Below are 22,456 nucleotides of genomic sequence, written 5' to 3'. Positions count from 1 at the left end.
TTACACCGGGGATCCCCACGGTCCCGTCCCGGTCCCCCCCGAGACCGGGGTGCCCCGGGTGCCGTCCCCCCGCCAAGACCGGCTTCTTCTCCGTGTGCCCCGGGCCTCTCCCGAGACAGGCGTCCTCAGGCCGTGTGTCCCGGCCCCCCACCCAGGGCTGGGGGACAGACCCCCCCTGCCACCAGCTGTCCCCTTGCTGTCGTTGTTCTCCCTGCTCTGTCCCCTCCCGCTGCTCTGGGACGTTCCCTGCTGTCGCCCTGGGGGGCTGGTGTCGGTAGGAGCTTTCCCGAGGCGGGGGATGGGGGGGTCGGGTCTCCCTGGCCCCTGCTGGGGTCGGCTTGGCTTTCGAGAGCTAAAAAACGAAGCTGGGAGCGCGGTGGGGAGCCCGTGCAGGGAAGGGCAGGCCTTGCCGGGATGGGTCAGTGACTCTGCTGGAAACTGGCTGTTCTCTGCTGCCAGCTTCTCTTCTCCCAAAAATCCACCGTCCTGAGGATGTCTGGGGGCCCGGGGTAGGCAGAGGGGCCTCTGCTTGGTGCCCAAGTGGGTCTCCCCCCTTGCAGCGCTTCGTTCATGAGAAGGAAAGGGCAAAGTTTGTTTACTTACACTGCGATGGAGTCCTGGTTGTCAGCTGGAACGGGGGGTGTTTTGGGCCGGGGGTACAGGGAAGCGTTTGGTGAGAGGCAGTTCCTTGGCCGGGTTGTTTATATCCCAAGTAGGTGGGAGAGAGGATACAGGAGCACAGAGGAGAGGCCAGATCCGTGTTACTCTGGGCCAGGGTCTCTATCGCTGCCTGGTGCCCGCAGAGTGGTCAGGAGACCGGGAGCTTCATGAGGCAGCTTTCAGCTCCTGGCAAGGCTGCTTAGAAAAATTAAAAGCTATTGATGCTTCCATGTATTTAGGAGAAGTTGTATCTATGTGTAAATCTTGCATCCTAAATTTATGTCCTCTGGCCCCTTTTTAAGTTAATGCTTTGATTTCCTTAGCTTCTAACAACGGTGGCAATATGGTTATTGGCAAACCAATGTGACTATTAAGTATATTCACAATTTAATTTGGCTTTTTTAAAACTTTTGAAGGAAATCCTGTCTTCTGAACAATGAAGATCTTAGACCCCGGCTAACTCTTAGACGCGCAAACTGTTTGTGAATCCCTCCTCGCTCTTCTGAAGCAGATGCTGAAGTTCCTTAGAAGGATCTTGTCTATTCACACACGGTGCCTGCGTGAGAACAGAGAAAGCTCCCAGCAATCTTGTAAGTATCAACTCAGCTGTGGATTTTAGTCCTGACTTTTGTTTATGGCTGTGTTAAGCAGCTGGCTGCAGGTTTCGGTCCAGTCCGTTGCTGTGCCAGAGAAGCAGCTGGAACGAGGAGCTTTGTCTTGTGTGTGCTCCCGGGGAACTCTTCAGATGTGTGAGCTGGTGGTCTCAGAAACGTAAGCTGTGATGGGAAGGGGGCGAGCTCAGTGTTTGGGGCTGGAGGTGTCTCTGATGCGTTACGCAGCTGGGGGTTTGTGTGATGTCAGGCAAGAGGTTTAATCTGTGTGCCTGCAAGTCTTCTTCTGTAGAGCTGAACTAGTACTCTTCCCTGTGTCAAAGATGCTTTGAAATTTCAGAATATTATATAGTTATATAAATTATTGTTACTGTGCAATGCCTATGCTAGATGTCTTGATGAGGCTTCAGTGTTAAGAGAAACATCCCAGTAAGCAGTTCTGTGCTTAGATCAGCTCAAATGTTTTCAGTTTGTTGTTCAATTTTGAACTGCATTACAAAAATGGCAAAGATGAGGAAAAAAACCCTGTTGTTCTGAAGTGAAAGCAATCAAACCTCTCAGCTGATGCTGAGTCTAGAGAGCTCTGCCTGCTCAGCACTGAAACTGGAGCATCTGGGGCTTTTATATTTAACATATTGTCCAGGAATGTGCAAAGGGAGCTCCTGGGACATGCACTACTTACGACTTTTTATAAGCTGTTGGAGCCAAAATATTCCTGGAAAGCAGTGGTGTGCTGTAACTGCCTGGTTTTCCGTCTGCGCCTGTTTCTTTGTGGAGGCAACATTACTATTTGTTTTAAAAAAAGGGAAAAACAGGCAATGCTCTAAGAAGGTAGGACAGATGTATTTATTCATGCTTGAGGTGCCCTACAGAAAGTATACAGCAGAGCAGCAGGGACAGTCCGAAAATGCTTAAGCTATGGTTGGGCTCTCACTGCTTATTAATTAGCCTAATTAGTATTTAAAAGGATCTCTTGGGGGTGAAAGCAGTGTTAGCCAAGAAGCTTAGAAACTGTGAACAATTTAGGGGCCCACCATAGCCTGGGATAAAAGCAGCAGCAATAAAAGCAGAGAGTGAGAGCCTTGACCTGACTTTCCTCACCATCACCCAGTGCCGAGCTTTCTTCATAATAGGGAGATTTAATGTGCCAAACTCTGCGTGTTGGATCTGTGGAGCTAAACTGTGACATAGTACCCTGTAAAAACAGTTTACTCCTGTGTACAGTGGCAATGAGAAAAACAGTTGAGCAGATAGTCTACTCTAGGATTTCTGTAGTAGGGCTTTTGTAAAGGTTTTTCTCCCGTGAGGAGTGATTTGAGACTGACTTGTTGACAAGTTCTTTTCTTTAATCCAGATGAAGACCTCAGTTTTCCTAGCAAAGTCCTTAAGGTAACATAGCCTTAGCATGACTAGCAAAAATCATCAGTGTTAGTAATGCCGTCATTGCTAAATCCTCCAAATTTGTATAGCATCAAATAATCTGGAGTCTGAATTGGCAGTTTGCATAATGATTGATTGCTTGTCATCTCCTCCTGGGCATGGTGTGTTTTGAAACGGATAAGCGCGCTGTCAGGGCCCAGCTTAATCCTAAAGAATGCAAGACAAAGGGGAAGTTGTTTAAAAGAAGATACTTTCCCTTTGGAGCCTGTCAGCTGGCTCCACCTACAGCTCTGCTGTTCATTTATTGCTCTGGAGCCTGACTCTTCTTCCAGCTGCATTGAGGAAACATCTTCTGAAGGTTACAGGGATTATGATGTCTTAAAAATAGTCCTTTTAAAACATATCTCTTCTGATTCACACATCTACTGAAAGGAAGCAGCAAAGCTGGAGTAGTCAGAGAAGCCTGAAACACGGGCTGGATTCCCTCTCTATGCAACAAGCAAGAACAGCGTGAGTCCTAATGCAAAATATTTCTGTAAATAACTGAAATACTGAGTCTGAGCTCGAGAATCACTGAATTTGAATGTTAGATCCTTCTCTGTTGATCAACAGCTTGCTAAGGTGAGACTGGTGACAAATGCTTGACTTGAGGCCTTCTTGTTCTCCAGGTGCCTGAGCGGTGAGCCATGCTGGGCCGGAAAACAGGACTCCCCCACAACCTGAACAGCCACCGCCAGCTGAACCAGTCCTACCAGGAGGCTGTGCCCCTGCGGACCAGACCATCCAAGGAGACAGATGTCAGTTTGGAGGTGTTCAGCAGCTCTACGCCTGAAATCAAACAGAGCCGCACTAGAGCCCAGCAGATGCGGGATAGGAAAGGTCGCAAAGCTGACCTCAAAGACTCTAACGGAAGAGAGGCAGAAACAATTACCTTTATTTCTGGTACAGCAGAGGCTCCCCCAAACCAGAGCTTTTGCTGTTTCTCTCTGTCTCAGGCCTGGAACACATATAAGGCTGTTTTCTGTTGTATAGTGACCTGTGGGGGCTGCTTTCAGGACTGCAGTGTCTGTATCCCCTATCCAGGGCCCACCGAGACATCCACTGATGATGGAAAGAACGGAGATTATAATGGGCGACTGCCAAACAGCCCCGCCAACGTCTCTCCCACTGAGAAGAATGGGAACCAGATCAAAAAGTCCAGCATGGGTAGCAGTTTTAGTTACCCAGATGTGAAACTGAAGGGCATTCCTGTCTATCAAAACAGGAGCCCCAGCCACCACCTGGAATCGGATTCATGCTGCAAAGAGCAGCTGCCAGAGAAGCCCTTCAGGAACAGCATAGAAAAGCCACCACTTCCCAGCAGCCACCGGAGTTCAGAGGAGTATTATTCCTTCCATGAGTCTGACCTGGACATCAGCGAGCTTAACGGCTCCATGTCCAGCAGGGAGATCGATGTCCTGATCTTCAAGAAACTGACAGAGCTCTTCAGCGTCCACCAGATCGATGAGCTGGCCAAGTGCACATCAGACACTGTCTTCCTGGAGAAGACCAACAAGATCTCGGACCTCATCAATAGCATAACTCAGGACTACAACCTGGATGAGCAGGATGCTGAATGCAGGCTGGTCCGAGGCATCATACGCATCAGCACCCGGAAAAGCAGGGTCCGGCCCCATATTTCTATCCCAGCCAGCCAGAGCCATGAGGAGAAGTCCAGCAGAGGCAACGCACCAGACAGCGGTAATGAAACGATGCTAGAGTCCATGGTCATCAGCCAAGATGGTACGTGTGGGTTCCTTGATGTTACCGCTTCAATACAAGAGGGTTATTTTATCAAAGCCATGGAGACACGGCAATGGAGCAGGGTTAAAAGCTGATGTCTGTCTTCAGGCTGGGCTTATTTTTCTGGAGTGTCTGAATGGAGGTCCTTAGGTATTACTGGAGACCTCTGCTTCTCACCAGTCACAGTGTTGTGGCTTTCTTGATAGTATCTTTCACTGTCAGTGGAGTTTGTGCTGAGCAATGTAAAGGCTTATTCTGCTGCTACTGCAATGATTCTGGCTTTCCTCCACACCTCTAAGCTAGGCAGAAAGACTGTGAGTCAAACTTAACTGGTATGACCAGACAAGCTGGCTTGTGCCAGAGAATGTCCAGTTACTAAGCTGGCTCTCTCCTTCATGTTCTACCAGCGCTCTTTGCTAATGCCACCCTTAGACTACTGTGACAGAGTGCCTCCTTGGAGCTGAGACTTCCTCTACACAGTGGGGTGATGAGCAGCCAGTAAATATCCCTGCAAAGGGAGGGAAGCGCTGCTGCTACAAGTGCCTTATGGCTGTTTCAGGGATGCTTTTCTCCTTGTGTGGAGCAGCCCGAAGTGACTGACCTCCAGAACACATTGTAAGAGAGTTTGTTGTAGAAAGACCTTGCAAAGCTCAGTACGGGGGTCAAGGAGACATCCAGAAGTAACAGGGGAAACCCAGTGGCTGTTGTGCTTCCCAGTTTAGCAGTAAGGCTGCTGTTTGCTTCCTGGTATTTAGGGACTATAAAGCTCAGATTACCAAGACAATGGTGGAAGCAATCTGAAGAATCAGACTCTACCTCTCCTATTACCTGAGGGTGGTGCCTTCTGAAGGAGAGCCCTGAGTGTTCCCTGACAGGGATCTTTACTCCTGACTCATAGCTGCCCATCCTTTCTTGTCTCAGGCCCTCTTGGTTTTCATTCCAGATTTGGCTGTACAAATATCAGAAGAAACACCAGCAGATGTGATAGCCAGGAATATGAGGCGGCACAGCAGCGCAGGTAACGTACCTGACCAGGGTCTTAGCTGCAGTGCGTCACAGGAGTGAGGGGAATTCCCTGAACTTCCCGTATTATGTATGCCTTCAGTTTTCACCATCTGCAAAGGCTGAGCTGACACCTGCCTCTTAGGTTACAGTAAGGGGTATTGTTCTCTTGAGCTTTGGGAGTGAAGGGAGCTCAGAAGACTACCTGGGTTGGTGGGTCCTTCTGCAAAAGAATGAAACCCATGTATGGAGTGATCTCTGTCCAGGCAAGGTACTTGGCCTTGTAGCTTTCAGTCTCTGGGTGTCTTGACAAAGTTTGGGGCTGTATTTGGGGTGTGACCAGCTAAGGTCACAGCTGGGTTATACTGGGAACAAAAGGAACTGTACAAAAGGGAAGCAGGGGAGAGTGATGGGCTGTCCCTGAGCTCTGATCTTTGTGGCATGCATGCTCCGCTCCAAAGAGCAGCCCAGGGCTAAAAGACAAGTTTTCTCCTGCATAATAACAGATCTGTCCTAGAAGATGGCTACAATACAGGCAGGGTTGTTCCCTGCCTGTGGGCTTTGTGTGGCTTTCTCCTCCCTCATGATACACAAAGCCTTTTGTGGCAGTTGCTTGCCTAAGTGCCAGGCACTCGGCTGCTATAGTTCACGTTGTCTAATGTCACCATCTCTTCTCTTTCCTCTTCAAGGCTCTCCAACAAGCAGAGATTCCTCTTTCCAAGACACAGAGACTGACTCATCTGGAGCACCTCTGCTTCAGGTGTATTGTTAAGGAAAAAGGACCCAAGCAGCAGGCAGGCATTCCAAGGCTTTGCTGCAATCAGATTTCTCCTCTTTCAATATGGAATGTGCTATGGCACTTTTTTTTCCCCCAGTATACCCTGATCCTTTGTTGAAGCCAAATTTCTCCTGCTGTCTGAATTTCACTGGATAATTTTTTTTTTTTTTTTTGGACAATATAGAACATCAAAGAAGTGAACTGTGGAGCTAATGAACTCGGGGGGTGGAATGTGTGCCCAGGGAGGAGAAGATGGACGAGGAAGTATCAGATAACTCGTGCCTCTATGGTTTCCGTACTTCATGTTTAGCTTCAATAACCTCAGTGGCCCAGCCCTTTCCCTGCTTTGAGGATCTGCTGTACAGTTTTTGCTTTCTGGCATTGCGTAAGTTAACTTGGGTAGGGAATAACTGGATGGTGTCTCTGTGTTTGTGCCGATGCTGAGGTGAAGGCCAAGCACCTGCTCTGTAGGGACCCAAATCTCTATTTAAAGTGGCTGGGTTGGTCCCAAAAACGTTAAGTCCTCTATCAATGGTGTTTGCAGTAGCCAGATCTGCCTCCTTCCTGCTGACTCTTAGTGGTGTCATCTCCTGCTGCCTTGTAAGGAGAAGGTTCAGGTAATGTGGTTCGTTTAATCTTTGGCCTCTTAGCGTGTCTCTCGACATAGTGCCAGTTGCAGAGGGGCGGGATGCCTGGACAGCCGCCCCACTCTCGTCTCCCAGGCAGACCATGGGGATCAGCTTTGCAGTCACTGCCAGCTTGATGTGAACTGCGGGCGTGAGCTGTTACCAATTGCACGCATTGACCTGTGACTTGCATGCCAGTCAGCTCTTCCTCACTCATCTGCCAAGCCCTCTGCGTTTCCCCGTCACGCTCGGTGTCATGCTGACTGCTGGGCGAGCCTTGAACTTGAGTTATGGCAAGCGAGGGAAATAGCCGATTCATTTTTAAGTTTTTGTAATTAAGAATTGGGCTGTTTGACTGTTCTGCTAGAAACTGCCTTAAAAGTGGCTTGCTTCCAAAGGAAGGCCTCCCCTGAGAGTGTCTCCAGAGGGTCTGTGAGGAACTGCTTGGTCCTGCCTCTCCCCTGTGGGTGCTCAGCGCCTTCTCCTACCCTCTGCTCCTCTCTAACAGCCAGTCAGAAGCAGGAGATGTGGTATTGCTACCCTGAGGGCACGATGCCAGGTGACCTTGAGGGCTGCAGCATTGCAGCAGGAGGAAGCTGTATCTTACTGGTGTTGCCACTTGGTTGTTTATCATAAAGTAAACGTGAAGCCACCAGACTTGTTTATACATTCAGGTGCCCTTGGACATGAACAGAAAAAGCTTAGTTGAATTTACCACCCATAGAATAAACATACCCACAGTTTTCTGGGGAGAGGGAAACCAAAATAAGCCCCATGCTTTGGTATGGACCATGTTTTTGTGCCTTAATTGAACTGAAATGTGCCTCTATTTCATAGCCTGTGATTACTCTTCAAAAGGTTGGGTAGGGGGGGAAAGGATTTAATTCTTCACATGAGCAGTCAGGCTTATTTAACCAGCCAAAGCCCTTTGAAATGTACAGTTCAAGTCCCTGTTAGAGCCTATTTTTTTAAACTGCTTGCGTTTCAGAGCATGCTTTCATAAATCACGGACATTATTGAGACCACACCTTGAGACACTGACAGAGAGAGATTTTGAAAATAAAGGGGAGAGACTGAGACTTGGATTTGGCTTCCCCTCCCTGCTTTGTTTTTAAAGCTGTCGGTTTGTGAAAACCCATGTTTGTGCAAGGAAGAGTCTTGAAGCAAGGCCAGCCCAGGACTCCCAGACGAGCTCTGTTTGGTCACCTCCTTCCGAATGCAACATGTACTGATGGACCCATTTGGCTTCCTGCTTCTGAATGGATTTGTACATATATATTTGGACAAGTTTACTTAAACCTGTGCACTGAGGCGTCAGCATGGGTCACGCTGACACGTAGCTCTGTGGTCTGTGCACTGGAGACGAGGGGTGAGGATGGACTTGCAAAAGCTGCCAATCGCTATTACAGATGCAATAGCACATTTCTAATGTTTAGTCTGTGTACGAAGAGTGAATGTGTATGGATTAGGCTTGCAAAAAAAAAAAACCCAAAATCTGAAAACCCCCCAAAAACTCACTAAGGAAGACTGTCAACTTGATGGTCCTTGAAGCTGGTGCACCTGTGGTGTCTTATGGGATTCTTTTGCACTCCTTGGCCTTAAACATCTGATTTGGTCTTTTTTATAAAGCAAAAGATGTGCTCTTTACCTGTGCTGTGTCTTTTACATTCCTGCTTGCATCAGTTTGGGGAAGAGCATCCCTCAGTGGAGGGAGCCTGGGCCAGGCAGGGGGGTTTGCACAGGGAGTTGCAGATCCCTGCTTTCCCAGCAGCACATGGACAAAGATATTTTTGTCCATTTGGCAGCGCTTGCCCATGCCCGGGGGTATTGTTCAGACAGCTGAATGCCGGGCTGGTGCATGGGATACGGGGAAGCTGGGTGCAAATAAAGGAGCCTCTGGTGAAGTGCCTGTTTGCATGCAGGGAAACCTGGACCTTCCCTGAGGGGTGATGCTGGAATTGAGCTCTGGAAAAACTGAGCCTGGGGGGAGAATTTCCAGCTCATTCCCTGAGGTGTAGACAGCTGTTGCTAGAAAATGCAAGAATTGCTGCAGAGCAGCTACTGTGCCTGATGGTGGGGCAGGATCTGCTTGGGGAGGGAGGCTGGCTCAGTCTCTGCCCCTGTGACTTGAAGGACCAGTTTGCACTTTATAATTTCACTACAAAAACTCAGCCGATAACCTGCAGAGCTCCATTCCCTGCTACTGACCTTCCCTCACCCTGCCCCCAGGTGCACAGGACCAACTCTCCTGGTGCCCCTGCAAGGGAGGAGGGTGGATGGTGCGAAGGATTGGCACTAACCCCTCCTTTTTTTTTTTTTTTTTCCCCTTAAATTTGGTCTGTTAAGGACTTGTGATTCTTCTCTAGTCTGTGCAGACAGGCAGAAGACTGAGCCCAAACTTGAGTCCTTCTGTGCGTGATCCCCTGCCTGTTCTGTCCTGATTTTGTTAAACGAAGACTGAGTCCAACCTGGCCGGCCACCCTTTGGCAGCAGGCAGAGTCCACTGCAGTTGTGCGAGAGATGTGTTTTCTGAAAGGATTTTAAAGCCATGAACAGGTAAACACTGCCTTCTTTCGGCTAGGAAGGGTCTCCAGAGGAGATGTTTTTGTGTCTGGAGCCCTCAAACCAGCTCATTGGGGCCCCAGGGAAATGGAGCAAAGGCTGCCGGCAGCAGCTTGCTGGCGAACCTCCAGCACCCTGCGCAGCGATGTGGCTGTGTCGCTGCTGTCTCCGCTGTCCACACCTGCTCCTAAGCTGCCCTGCTAGTTCCCCCTGCAAGTCTGGGCCACGTTTTTCTGCCTTCTGCTTACCCTTTCTCTCTAAATTTCTCCAGTGCTTTTCCTGGAAGAGGTTAGTCTTCCCACAGCACTCATTCAAGCAGTTGGAGTGACCGAGTGGCTGTAACATGCAGTGTTACTTCTGCTTCTCTTGGGCACGTTGAATCCCTGGGGAAAGGCTGTTTCTGGAGGCTTCAGGCCTGATCACTGCTCAGTGCAGCTCTGCTGGGTGCACAGCATGGGAGCTCATCGCCTGCCCCAAAGCGCTGCTTCCTAACTAGCTGGCTGCTTCAAAACTGCTGCTGCAAGGTTACTGCAATTTCTGGAAAGATTTGAAAACTTTGCACTTAAAACTATGATGCTTATAGTTGATCTGTCTCTGCTGTCAGTCCTGTGTTCAGCAACTCTCCTGCTTTTGAGTTAGCTGCATGGATCATGGGTTTTCTTGCTCACAGCCGCACGTGGAACGAGTCCACAGGGTTTTTGTCTGCTGAAGGTTATGTTTGCTGTCAATCCAGCTGTCTGGCCTGTTGCTGTAGTGGTTTTTGCTCTGAGCATTAGTGTTGAGTGTTCTGCTGAGTGATCTGGCAGAAAGAATTGGTTGCCCAAGTGGAGATCTTAGAAACACAAGAGCCCTTTACCCGGCCACATGCATGTAAACATGCTTTTTTTTGCACAGGTACTTCCTTTTGGGAGCCTGACTCAGCACCCTCCTTTTCCTGAAGACATTGTTTGATTTTATTGGGCTTGGTTTTGCCAGGGGACTCTCCAGAGACTCATACTGTGTGTGGGTCCTCGCTGTGCCACAAAGGTGCTGCTCTTCAGTAGTGACTTTAGTACAGGATCCAATGTACTACACGGCCCAAGCCACCCTATTGCCAGGGATTCTTTGAGTTTCGGTTAAGGCAGATCAGTAACTCTGCTGGGAATGGATGCATGAGGCTTTGAGTGTTTAAGAAATTAATCTTCCCCATCCACACCCTGAACTACTTAATTATTTATTTCAGCGTGGCTTAGAAGTTAGAAAGCGGATGGATTGACCCTAATTCCTCACAGCCTGGTCCTTAGCAGTAACAGAGGAGCTGAGGCTTCTCCTGAAAGTAAGCTGTAATGTTAAATACCTCATGCTTCTGTTTCCCTCTTTGGGGTTTTGCTGTTTCATTGCTCTTTCCAAAGCAGTCCTATAGTCTGGGCCGTTTCCCAAATGGTCTGAGCTGCAATATTCATTAATAAAAGCTAAGTCAAGAGCTGCTGTTAGGGGAAAAAAAAAAAAAAAAAAAGACTAGGGGAAACTTTGACCATATGGAAAGCCCTCTGCAGAGCCTGTATGCCTTCAAGGTTTTGCTTTTAAAGGACATGAGAAGGGGCCCAGCAGCGAGGGAGCCATGGCCCGGCAGGTGGAGGAGCTCTGGGCTGTGCTGCCAGCCGTGGCTCCGGCGGGTGGCAGCACTGAAACAGCTTCTCCAGGTGATTTGACAAGGACATGGAAAGGCAAAGGGACCTTCATCGCCTGCCATCCTCCAGCACGGCCCTCCCCGGTCTGCTGGGGGTCAAGACAAGGATGTATTTGTAGGGTTTGGTTCCCAGCATCCCTCGTGATGCTTGGTGTTCCCCTGCCATGGTCACAAGGACGAGGCCACAGTCTGTGGTCTCCAATAACTTGGACTGAGGTGGGGCTTTGCATTCTTTAAGCCACTTCTGCAGCTGCTCGGACCAGAGCTGTCCTACCCTGACATGGTTTATTCCAGGGAAAACTGCCTTTTGGAAGCAAAAGGGTGCTTTTGATTCACCTTGGCCTGAGGAAAGTCAGTGGCAGCTGGATGTTTGCAGAGGACAAGGCCATCAGGAGAAACACCTTCTGTTCCGCTGGCCGGAAGGGTTGAAGTCCAGGGGTAGTGCTGGGATCAACCGCCGTTCACAAACACAGCTCCGGGCATTCACCTGCTGTAGGGTTCGGAGCTGCAGTTATGGTCCTTCTCCCAGGACTGTTTGCCTTTTCCCTTCACCCGCCTGAAAGGCAAAAGGACTCCTTCTTACCCCAAAAATCTCCCCCAGCATCCTCTGGGCTTTGTGCCACTGCCTCTTCTCTGTCTTAACTCTTGTCTTTTCTCAGCTGCTACCCAACCTGCCTCCTGCAAGTGACACGAACCAGCTCTAAGCGTGGTGCCAGCCTCAACTGGAAAGCTCAGGAGTTTCACAGTTGTCATTACCCTGACCACTGCCACAGCTCACACAAGCCGCGACCCTGCAGGAACAACCCCAAGATTTTGGTTTTGGTAACCCTGAGGGAGCTCTGCACTTAGACCAGGCAGCACAACACCGTGTAACAGCAACCTGCTGATCCATGGCTGCTGCCAGATCCAGGTAGCTGCCAGTGATTGGATCAGGTCAGACTTGGGATTTCTGGTGTCAGTTACAGGGCTGAGGTGGTAATAGGGAAATAAGGAAGCTACAGGGTGGGCTTGGGTTGGTGCTGCGACCTGTGCCGGTTTACAACTGGTGCCAGTTTGCTGCACTGGTGCCTGGCTGTGCTTGCTCCTTAGGAGGGGCTGGTGGCTGGACCAGGATCCTGCTGCAGGTGCAGAGCCCAGCTGTCTCCTCTGATCTCTAGCAACTGCAGGGAGCAACAGTAGTGCTGACATAGCTGAGAATGGGATGAAGCTCGTCACACCCCCAGAACAGCTCAGTCCTCCCAGCTCACCTGCCCCACGCACCGCAGCTCAGGACAATGCTGCCAGGTACACTCACTCTAGGGCTAAGCACCTTTGAAGCCAGCAGAGTCTGCCTTTTCTTACAGTAACAGGAGACCCTGTTGTTTTATCAGGGCCAAAGCACACGGGCAAATGTGTGCGGGGTGAACTGTAAGATGAACAGGCAGGAGGATGCAGAACCGAGCAGTCCAGAGGCAGCTGCCCCGACCTGGGTCCTTGCTCACCCACAAGGTCACTGCTCAGCTGGCTGGGTGCTGGTTTTTTGACCCCAAGAGCCTATAAAACTGGGAGACTAAATGCAAGCAATGTCCTACTACTCAAAAAAACCCAAACAACCAAACACACCAGGTGGAATGCCAGGCTGGACTTCACCCGAGGAGTTTTTTTCAGCCATTTGTGCCCACTCCCTCTGGTAGGAGGTAGAAAGGTTTCAGGGGGGCAGAGGCAAGAACCACAGCAGCAAGGATCTGGCATAGGCTATAAAGGACTGACAGAAGCCCAGGCTTTTGTGACACTTTCCTCATTAGCTTGTCATAACGGAGACCTTGGGCAAGGGTGGCTTCCTCAGTGCAGTCACGCGCTGCTACGTGGAGGGTGGAGCCTGGAACAATGAGCCTTGGTCATCCCTGACTGTTTAAGCTGGTCATGGAGTTCATCAGCACTCCTGAGCAAGACACACAGCTCCAAATGCCTCTCCTTAGCTGGGGAGCCTGAGAGGCATTCACAGGCAACTGCAGAGAGCACGAACCCCAGCCCCTGCCAGGCAACCCTGCTGGCACCCTTGTTCACAGGCGCTGCCCCCTCCCAGCTCACATCCCAGCCTGCGCAGGCAGCCTGGATCCCTTCTGCGGGAGAAATCACACGCTCTACCTGGAAATGTGCCACTCTTTCTTTATGTTGCACTGCAGTTTTAACAAAGAAAGATACGAACATGCAGAGTAACACCACTTGTCAGCAGGAGCTCAGAAGAGAACGCAGCGATGCCTGTCAGTAGTCAGCAGGGAGAGAGGCTCTTGGAAAAGAGGCAGGAGACACACTCCCAGCAAGAACAGGACCCCCAAAGAACCTCTGCATCCTCTCCCTTGCCCACAACCACAGGCTCTCCAGCCTTTCCTTGCTGTAAGACAGCAGGTCAACCTCTCCAGGTGTGATGGGAGCCCTCCCTTGAGCCCTGCAGGGTTCAGTCTGTTCCACTTCTGGCAAGAATAGAAGCAGCAGCAAGGAGCAGCAGTCTGTCTCCACTGCAATAGCTAGTTTTTTTAGACTGTTTTCCCTTCCCAAGGAGGCAGAAGGAGAATTATTTTACAAAATAAACTGGCCCTTGTTTTCACAGGAGAGCAGGAAAGCCGAGGGGAAGGGAGTGAAAACCTAGGAGTACCTGCTGCCAAACTGAAATTGCAAAGAGTGGATTAGCGGCTCTGAAGGGCCAGGAGATGAAGCTAAGCCATACATTAAGGATATGTCCCAAAACCTCTCCTGTCTGGCTCTTGTAGCCCTAACACCCTTTCTGCTCTAACCCCTCCTTCTCTCCTAACTGCCATTTGGGAAGTGTTGCAGATGGCTCCAACTGGAGCTGCTGCAGGCCGCTTCTGTGGCCTTGCCTTCTGCTTGACACAGGACAACTGAGGATGACTTCATGAAGCTGCCTCCACAGCAAGCTCGGGTGGGGATGCTGGAAGTGTTTACTTGTCCAAGGTAAGGGATATCCGGCAATACATATCCTGCCCCATTTGATGGGCTGACTGAAAGAGGGGGGAGAAAGGGAGGGCTCAGTTGAATTTAGCCTTTGAAAAGTCCATTTCTGGATGCTGTTCCATGAACCTGCAAGGAAAACAAAGACAAGAGTTTGGGTATGAGTCAGCAGGAGCTACAGAACAGCTCTCTTTGGGGGAGTAAGGCATCCCTACTTCCTGCACTACAAAGTTTGCTTCCTCCCCACACCCTTCACAGCAGGGACTGTTTTGCTGAGCTCCTTGGGACACACTCCCCATACTACAAACACTTTTTCCTCGGGTCAGTGGTATCACCAATCCTACCAGCCATCAAGGTCAGCAAGTCCAGACACATGGGAATTACTAATTATCAAACACACACCCTTTAACTGTTACCTCTCGGACGGACACGTAGCAGCTATGACACTGATTGTGGGGCAGAAGGGAGATTGTGAGGGCAAATTACGATTTAAGCTCAAATTTATTAGCTTAAGCATTACTGGAGACGTGGGGAATATCTCCAGTGCTGTGACAGTGAAAATTCATGAAGGACGTGACCAGAGAAATCTGGTTTCAGGCTAGGTGCAACCTCATTTCAAATGTACTGCAATCCCAGCAGATACGACTATTTGGACTCAGGTTGCCACATCAGAAAGTCCTGAGAACGATACACTGTGCCTATGAGTGATCAGGAGAGATTAACGCACACAGAAGCTCCTGGCTTCCTCCTCTGCCCTGCAGTTCACCAAGGGATACAACAACTAACCATATGGAGGATTCACACACAAAGTGCAAGTAAGAGCAGGCCCCTGTCTTCCTCTGTGCTCTCATCTCATGGTTTCCCCTGAAACACCACCACAGCATTTCATTTCCATGGAAATATGTGCTGCGAGAATAGTGTCCTTGTTTAGCAGCCAGCAGGGCTTCACTGGCAGAGATTAGGACCCATGTGTGCATTACTGAGTCCACCTCGGCCTGAACGAACTCTGAACTTCCTATCCATTCTTTACCAGCCAGTCTGCACACAAGGCAAACTTCCAGAGCACTAAACGAGTGACCTTGCCAACAAGGTACCCTGTATGTAGACTTCCCAGGAGGAGAGGGCTACCTCCCATTCTACTAACTCAACAGACAGGCACTGAGGAAATGTGGTCTCTGCTCTAAAGCAGTTGCACCCTATGCTGTACTTGACACACTGATCAGAGCGAAGCTTCTGCCGCTACAGATAAGCCAAGAAGAAAAGGAGTCGAGCCTGCTACACTAATCCTCCTTCCAATCCTGAGATAAGATGTGGGTTTGAACTTGCTGAAGAAGCTGCATGACCCAGAACTGCCTCCACGCCTTCCCAAACGGCCTTGGGAGCTCCATGAGTAATTCCCCTGCCAAGGTGCATTTATGCCAAACAGGGCAATAAAGACATAAAAGTGCTATTGGCTTGGAGACAGCTGCCTGGTGGCAGGTGTGCAGGGAGGGGTGATTATCTGGGCTACTGAGTAGAGGGAGATTAGAAAACAATCAAGACCATGTTAAAGTTCAGTAGAGATGGTACCTCCAGTCCCAAACATGCTTTCTGAACTTGAAATCAGCAGATTAAGACAATTCCAGAGCTAGGCTATTTCCAGAATTTTCCGTTACGCTTTCTACCCCCACGGCCTTTTATAGACACTGGTGGCTGGCCAGCAATTCAATGACTACATAACTCCAGACATGACCACAGGTAGGACTGAAGGCCAACCTGTTTTCTGCTCACATATTTGTGTCAAAGAGGAAGAGGAGAGGGGCTTGTGAAAGCAAATACCCACAAATAAATGAGGTCTACGCACTTTTTCAAAATGTCTTGCTTCTTCTGTTCATCGGATGTGGGCAGGCCCATGGATTTCTGTCGCTGATCATACATCATTTTCTCCACCATACTGCGAGTTTCGCTGTCCAGGTCTGATAACTGAAAGCAAGGACTTCTATCAAAATTGGAATAACTTGTCTCAACCCATACATACACCCTGCTTGCAGAGAACACAAATACATTGAGGTCACGCTATGCTGTGCTCATGGGCTACAGAAATACTTATACAAACACTGATCTACAGACTCAGCTTCATTCATTTGAAGTTTTGGGGGCACTTATGTTGTATGATAGCATCATATGCAGCAGTACTCCCAGTATTGGTTTTACACTGGTAAAAAAAAGACATAGCAGTTGAATGTGAGCTGTGTGAGAGCACATTTATGAGAAGGATCCATTCAGTAAAACAGGGGGAGTTCTTACCTTTGAGTTCTCTGGATTAATTTTCTTGGTGTTGATTTCCGGGTCTGTGGAGACTAGTTTGTTCCACCATTCCATCTTGTTGATCTGAAGGACGAAGAAGTAAAAATATTTTCTTTTTTCTAGACTTGCTCTAGGAATTTTATGTCTCAGTCACAGGAAAAAGCTGCTGGAATAATTTCTTTGACAGTTTTCTAAATGTCAGTAAAATCTGAACTTGGATAAAGGATACTTTTTTCATTCCGAACCACTTGCAGGTAGCTTGAATTTCCACAACTGGGAAATGTGAGAGCATGTCAGATGTCACATTTGGCATGACATAAATGGGATTAGAAATAAATCACACAGAGAGGCCCAGAAGGGACACAATAAGCAATAACATCTGTCCCTGGATTTTCATGTCACTAACAGATGTCAAAACACAGCATTATTCCATTAAGGAACAACTTTAAAATGACTGATTTCCTTCCAGCTTTTCCTAAACTGCTGGGCAATCAATTGGATATCCTGAATTAGCATGAAGTTAGGCTGAAGACAGGGGGAACTTGCAACACCCCAGTTCCAATAGCATCATTGACACTATACCAAGGATAAGCATGGCTCCTCTGTTTCAGCTAACAAAGCCCAGGGATTTCACAGGTTTTGTCAGACTCTTACTTCACCAGGGAAGAGGCAGACAAGTCTGAATCCTCCCTGGTTCATTCTGCTTTACCTTCTCCAGGTGCACGGTGACTGTTTTACCATCTTCAATCAGCCAGGAGCTCTCCTCCACCTTCACTTCATTGAAAAGCTCTCCATCAATGACAGGCGAATGGCCCTTCAGGCCAACTCTGAGGCGCCGTCTCTGGATATCCACCACCACATCCTTCCCCTTCAACCTGAAGCTCACCTTGAAAGCGATGGCCAGCTGGACCAGACAAAGATCAGATTTGAGGAGCTGAGCAATGAAGTCTCTCCCTACCCTCTTGTGCCACTGTTCTAAGACTTTCTGCCTTGGTTTCACCAGAGGAAGACAGAACACGTGATATTTTCCTTGCAGTACTGAGTGAGCGGGAAGTGAAAGGATACAAGAGTAAGTTTGGCAACAGGATGGCCAATACCTCAAGCAGACTATAAAAAGGGAAGCAGATTTTAATGTCTTGTTAAAACAACACCAAGGTTTGGCAAAGTTAACTACAGCTTCTGGGAATTTTATTTAGTTACCAAGCTCTCCCCCAGCTATTGAAATGCTGCTGTTTAGTACAACTAACAATCTTCCACAGGCAACGGAGACATGGGGCATTGACTCCACCATTCTTACCACCACCCACTCTTATTCCCTATCTCAGATCCTGGTAATAAGGCAATACTTACATCCAGTTCTGAAAGAGTCTGTGTCCATCTATAATTTGGAAGGTCAGCTCCATTGCCAGAGTTGGGTTTAAGTTTTCCTTTATCCTTCTCATCTTCCTCTTCATCATCTGTTTCCTAAGCAACCAATTAAAAGTGTAAAGAAAGAAGCTCTTCAAGTCTCCATTTATCTTTCACTTCTAACAACAGTTCTTGGTTTTTATAAGAATTTCAGGTCAGGTGCACGTATTTGATATTCACATAAATTTAGCCCAAAATGAATAGGTGTTTCTGTTAAAACATAATTACAAGAAAAACAAAACCAAAAAAACCCATATTGAAGCCTTTGGGAGTTAAGTGCATATTCTTGAAGAAAGCCAGACTGGATACCCCCTCACATTCACAGGAGTTCTCATGGTTGTCCAGAAACATATTTCTCTCAGCCTAAAATAAAAAGTCCCTAGATAAGCTTTACCTGTTTGTTAGAATCTGAAGATTCACCTTCATCCTCTGAGGGTTTCACTGGGACACTGTTAACCTGTCCTTGTGCCTCCTTCTTCTGTTTAAAAGGAGAACAAACATGCTCAGGCAAGTGTTGGCACTTTGTGTTACTTGCTGATCTGACACTAGGTGGCCTCAGCCTCTTCAGCTGAAACTGAAGAGCAGGACCCAGAACTGCACCCAAGACTGATGGGGAATTTTCAGCCCTTAGAACAGTGTTACAGGAAAGCGGTACTGCCAAGGGGAAGACTCCATTGGTCTTCACACCTTGATGACTGTAGCAGAGGGTGTTGCTACAATCAGAGAGCTTGCTGAAGGCAGAGAGGCAAAGTGAGTTACTGCCATGGTTGAGCCTAGGCTAATTTAATTTCGAAGCACACCACCTGCTCCAGTCTGGTGGTCCAGACATTGCAAAGGAACAAGTCCGAGCCGTTTTAATCATCACTGCTACCCGAGCTACACGCAGGCCAGCGGAGGAGATGACCTAGGTGGTACCTGTAGGCACCAGACATCGCTCTCACCTGGTCAATTTCCAGCTGCAGCCTTTCTGCTTCCTCATCTGTAAGTTCCTTAATCCTTGGCTCATTTGTTTCTTGCTTTTCTTTAGCAAGTTTCGCAGCTCTCTCTGCCTTTTCACGCCGCTCTGCCTCTTGACGAGCCTTTTTCTCTTTCCGCTCCTTCTGAGCTAGTTTGTTGTGATGGTTGAAGGTATCTGTGATCAGCTGAAAGACAGGAACACAGATCAAAAGGTTTTAAAAAATCACCACTTTTTCAAACCCAAATGAAGCAAACTCACTGTCTACTGAGGAGCATGAGAACATTGGTTAGTCACACAGACGTTGTGACTTTTCCCTTCACTTTCACTCTAGCCTTTTGACTGAATATCTAGAGTAGGAGAAAACTCAAAACATTTAAACGTAGCCCTTCCTACTTCTTCCTTACACAGGGAGTGTATTTCCATGGAGATAACAGAGGAATACAAATTCTCCATTTGTTTTGGCCTTTGTGCAATTCCGGCAGGACAAGCAGATGCCTAACCCAGCCATTTGACAGCTACTCTGTACATCTAGGACAGCTGGAAGAACAAAGACACTGGATCCAAGTTTTTTTACCTACTTCTGACTTTTCCCACAACTGAGCTTTTACCCAGGCACTAGATGGAGATTCAGTGTCATGATTTATGTTTGAAAAGCTCAGCGTTTTACACTTAGGGGCAAGCTCCTACATAAATCTTTGCTTCAAATCTCACTCCAAATTCTCACGTTGTTGTGACTACAAAAAGCAAAATCTCAAGGTCTTTGATGCAAACGGCTGTACTGCTCAGAGGGAAAGCTGAGTACACAGGCAGGAAGCCAGAGCAATTGCTCCGTGGTCGATAACACCAGCAGCGCTGTGCAAAGCAGCACGTATGAGAACTGTAGTCTGCTCCAGAAAACAAAATAGACAGAATCTGAGAAAAGGAATCAGAGTGGAGAAATTTCTCAGACAGGGGTTTATGTACTGGTTTATATAAATCCCAGAAACTTCTGGAGGGATTCAGCACCTTTTCAGAGCAGCTCAAAGCATCCACACCTTGTAGTTTTGTAACCAACCACCAAGTATTTCTGCTTTGTTTTGAAGGGGAAAGCAAGATTTATTTACACAACGCAAGTCCAGTGTCTCCTAGGATACAGAATTCAAGACATGCATCTCCCAGCTTCTGTTCCTAACTGCACGATGATCCATGGTGAGCAAACTATTTACATTGCCCGAGCTTGTCCATGTGCACACACTGCACTTCTCTCAATGTACCACCACACCCCCCTCACTCTACACCACAAGGGATTCTGAAATGGCACTCCATGAAAGACAATGACTTTCCCACCCTCTCCTCTTTCTCTTTCATGCCAAAGGGTGAGCAGGACTGGGGAAGCAGCTTCTTCAATTTTTGTTGTGGTTACTATGGTGTCAGAGACTCTGTATTGAGCACCTTTTCAGAAGGCCATAAAGCATTTTAACAGATACCACCCAAGGACACGAACGCTTTTATTTTACAGGCACAGACATGGATTTGCTACGGAACTGCCAACAACAGTAGCCAGAACCTCCAAAAGCACCAGCCAGTGCTCATCTCTGAAACACCACTCAGGGTTTCACTCCCTGGGAGCACAGAGTCCCCAGGAATCTGGAGAGATTTGCTCTCTAGTCTAAGAAAAATGGAAGTAGGCTTCATCTTTCTCACTTTGAAACCACCCTCTTTCCCATCCCTTACCTGCCTTAGTTTTGCCGCTTTAGAGACTAGACAGAGTACGTTATACACTGTGTTAGCAATTAACATCTGCCCTAACACATTCAACACAGCAGCAGTGCCTGCTTTGCTGGTGGAGTTCCAGTAGTCCAGGAAGGGAAACAGTTGCTATGCTGGTAAGTACAAGCAAGAAATCTTCAGAAAGTCTGGCCAGTTCGCATTTGAATGTTCTGGTTATCTCCCTACAGTGAAACAATTCAGTTTTTCAGCTCTCGAGCTGGGTGAGGAATACCTGCTGGATAGGAGATGCTCAGGCTGCCAACAAGGCCACCCGGACCCCAGGCTTGCTCCCCAGCACACTTGCTCTGTGCAGGCACCGCAACCCGGAGACAAAGGTGCAGCTGCATGTGCAGAGATGTGTGGACTTTGTGCTTTTTCTGAGATGAACAAATAAGGTAACCTGGGGTTATCAACACTGCGGTGTCTGTCACCGTTAAGTCAGTGTGTCTGGCAGATTTGCTTTCCAAACAAGCCTTTGGCCAGAGTGTGGCAAAAAAACCCGCACCGTCGGTACCATTCGAACAAGCAATCGTGTGTGCCTCACCTCAAATAGCGGCAATTCATTATTACCTTGCTTCAGTGATGAATTTCATCAGCATCACAGGCTGATGAAGTGCAGTCCCCAAGTGTACCGTAGTGCTTTGAGTTGTTCAGGCAGGGAAGTGTTAGTATGGCACAGACATGGGTGGTATGTAAGTTAGAAGACATAAAAGCTTGGGGATTTGGTTTTTTACCTTCTCTGCTACTCCATCTTCTCCACCGGTGAAGAAATCTGTTTTACGCCTCAGGAAACTAAAGAATGTGTTCACAAGCTGGCAGAGGAAACAGGGAGGGGGGTGGGAGAAAGGGGTGGAGAGAAAAAAAGAGCAGTGAGACCAGATCACTCCAAGCTGCCTCGTGTCTCTTGAGTAGCCTTTATTCTTTGTACTCCCTATCTGCATCTGTGCCAGGATCATCCTGAAATCAGCCCCATGACCGTTTCCCAGAGAACATGTCCAGTGGCTTTTGTGGAGTTCCAGCTCCTCGATTCCCAGTTTTCAGAAGAGGCAGTTGTGTGGTTTACATAAAGAAAGGGCAAGCAGCTTATTCTCAGGTCACCTTGGAGGTACACCTACTCCGATACCCCAAGCTGTTATCTGAGGCAGGAATTTGGGTGGGTATGTATGTATATGTGCATATATACATGTGCATATATAGATATACACATACACTGTATTTTGCTTCTTTGCACACCTAAACCCTCAAAGTGTGCAAACTCACCTTCCCTCATCTCCTGTTTATTTTTACAAAATAACTACTAGCTGTCTGCCAGGTATCACTGATGAATTAGGAGTTATGAACTGGCCTCCCCAAGCACCCCTGTGGAAATCCATACTCTCAGCGGGTCTTTTATTTCTCAGGTGTTCTGTCCTGTCAGTATTTCAATCAGCGGTTTCACTACAGCATGTGGAACGGTTATTAGGACTGTTTCCCCAAACCATTTGTGAGCGGGATGTTCCCACACTCTCCAGTCCTCCCACAGGTCAGTACCTGGACTCCCAGAACCCCCAGCAAGAGTCAGCATGGCGGGAAGCGTGAGGTGTGGCAGCAGAGCTTCCACCACGAGGAAGGAAACCACGTTTCCCGTTCAAGTTGGTCGAATCTAAACCCATCAGGTTTCAGGGGACCCGCTACCACCTGGTTGTGCTGGGAAAGTGGGACAGAAGGACTCGATCCTCCCCGGTGGTCTTTTGCTTTGCTGTGACCCCGAACGGGCGCTGCCCGCACACACCAAAACCTCCGTGACCGACGTGGGAAGCCCGGAGGCGGCAGGAGCCGCGGTGCAAGGCCGCACGGTCAGGGCGCAGACCTGAGCTCCGCAGCCCCTCGTTAGCATCACACTAATTAATTAACGGGTTCTCCGCGCTCCCCGGGGCTGGCGCGGGCCTGGGCCGTTATCGGGGGGGTGGGAACGGGGACGGACATGCCGCATGTGCACCGCCCGGGGAGGGCCGGGGCCGCCCCAACTCCTCCCGGCCCCAGCCGCCCCCCCCCCAC

The 22,456-nt window shown here is 48.7% G+C and overlaps 2 protein-coding genes across 2 annotated transcripts in view; one reads left to right on the top strand and one right to left on the bottom strand.

The window, feature by feature from the left end:
* Nucleotides 1-3,337: 3,337 nt before the first annotated feature.
* KDF1 (keratinocyte differentiation factor 1) lies at nt 3,338-6,480 on the top strand. The gene is made up of 3 exons (XM_010576162.1): nt 3,338-4,433; nt 5,377-5,451; nt 6,125-6,480. Exons 1-3 carry the CDS (start codon nt 3,338-3,340, stop codon nt 6,205-6,207), a joined length of 1,254 nt encoding a protein of 417 aa, XP_010574464.1. The 3' UTR covers nt 6,208-6,480.
* A 6,736-nt stretch (nt 6,481-13,216) lies between these two features.
* The window catches only part of NUDC (nudC nuclear distribution protein), a 9,471-nt gene continuing 231 nt past the window's right edge, over nt 13,217-22,456 (bottom strand). The window contains exons 2-9 of the mRNA XM_010576161.1: nt 21,154-21,231; nt 18,654-18,854; nt 18,107-18,190; nt 17,656-17,769; nt 17,015-17,209; nt 16,306-16,389; nt 15,863-15,981; nt 13,217-14,148 (exon numbers count right to left, since the gene is read on the bottom strand). Of these exons, the coding sequence (XP_010574463.1) occupies nt 14,097-14,148; nt 15,863-15,981; nt 16,306-16,389; nt 17,015-17,209; nt 17,656-17,769; nt 18,107-18,190; nt 18,654-18,854; nt 21,154-21,231 (927 nt within the window). The 3' untranslated portion in view covers nt 13,217-14,096. The remainder of the gene's footprint in view (nt 14,149-15,862; nt 15,982-16,305; nt 16,390-17,014; nt 17,210-17,655; nt 17,770-18,106; nt 18,191-18,653; nt 18,855-21,153; nt 21,232-22,456) is intronic.

Source organism: Haliaeetus leucocephalus, unplaced genomic scaffold (assembly GCF_000737465.1).
Source record: "Haliaeetus leucocephalus isolate CR32 unplaced genomic scaffold, Haliaeetus_leucocephalus-4.0 Scaffold517, whole genome shotgun sequence".
Lineage (NCBI taxonomy): Eukaryota > Metazoa > Chordata > Aves > Accipitriformes > Accipitridae > Haliaeetus > Haliaeetus leucocephalus.
Note: the sequence above shows the minus strand (reverse complement) of the source record. Positions and strands in the feature narration are given on the sequence as shown.

Bases quoted from the DNA above. Each gene is read 5' to 3' on its own strand.
- KDF1 (XM_010576162.1), top strand. From the start codon at position 3,338: ATGCTGGGCCGGAAAACAGGACTCCCCCACAACCTGAACAGCCACCGC. The intron at 4,434-5,376 runs GTACGTGTGGGT...TTTTCATTCCAG, and splicing joins CATGGTCATCAGCCAAGATG to ATTTGGCTGTACAAATATCA. The intron at 5,452-6,124 runs GTAACGTACCTG...TTCCTCTTCAAG, and splicing joins GAGGCGGCACAGCAGCGCAG to GCTCTCCAACAAGCAGAGAT.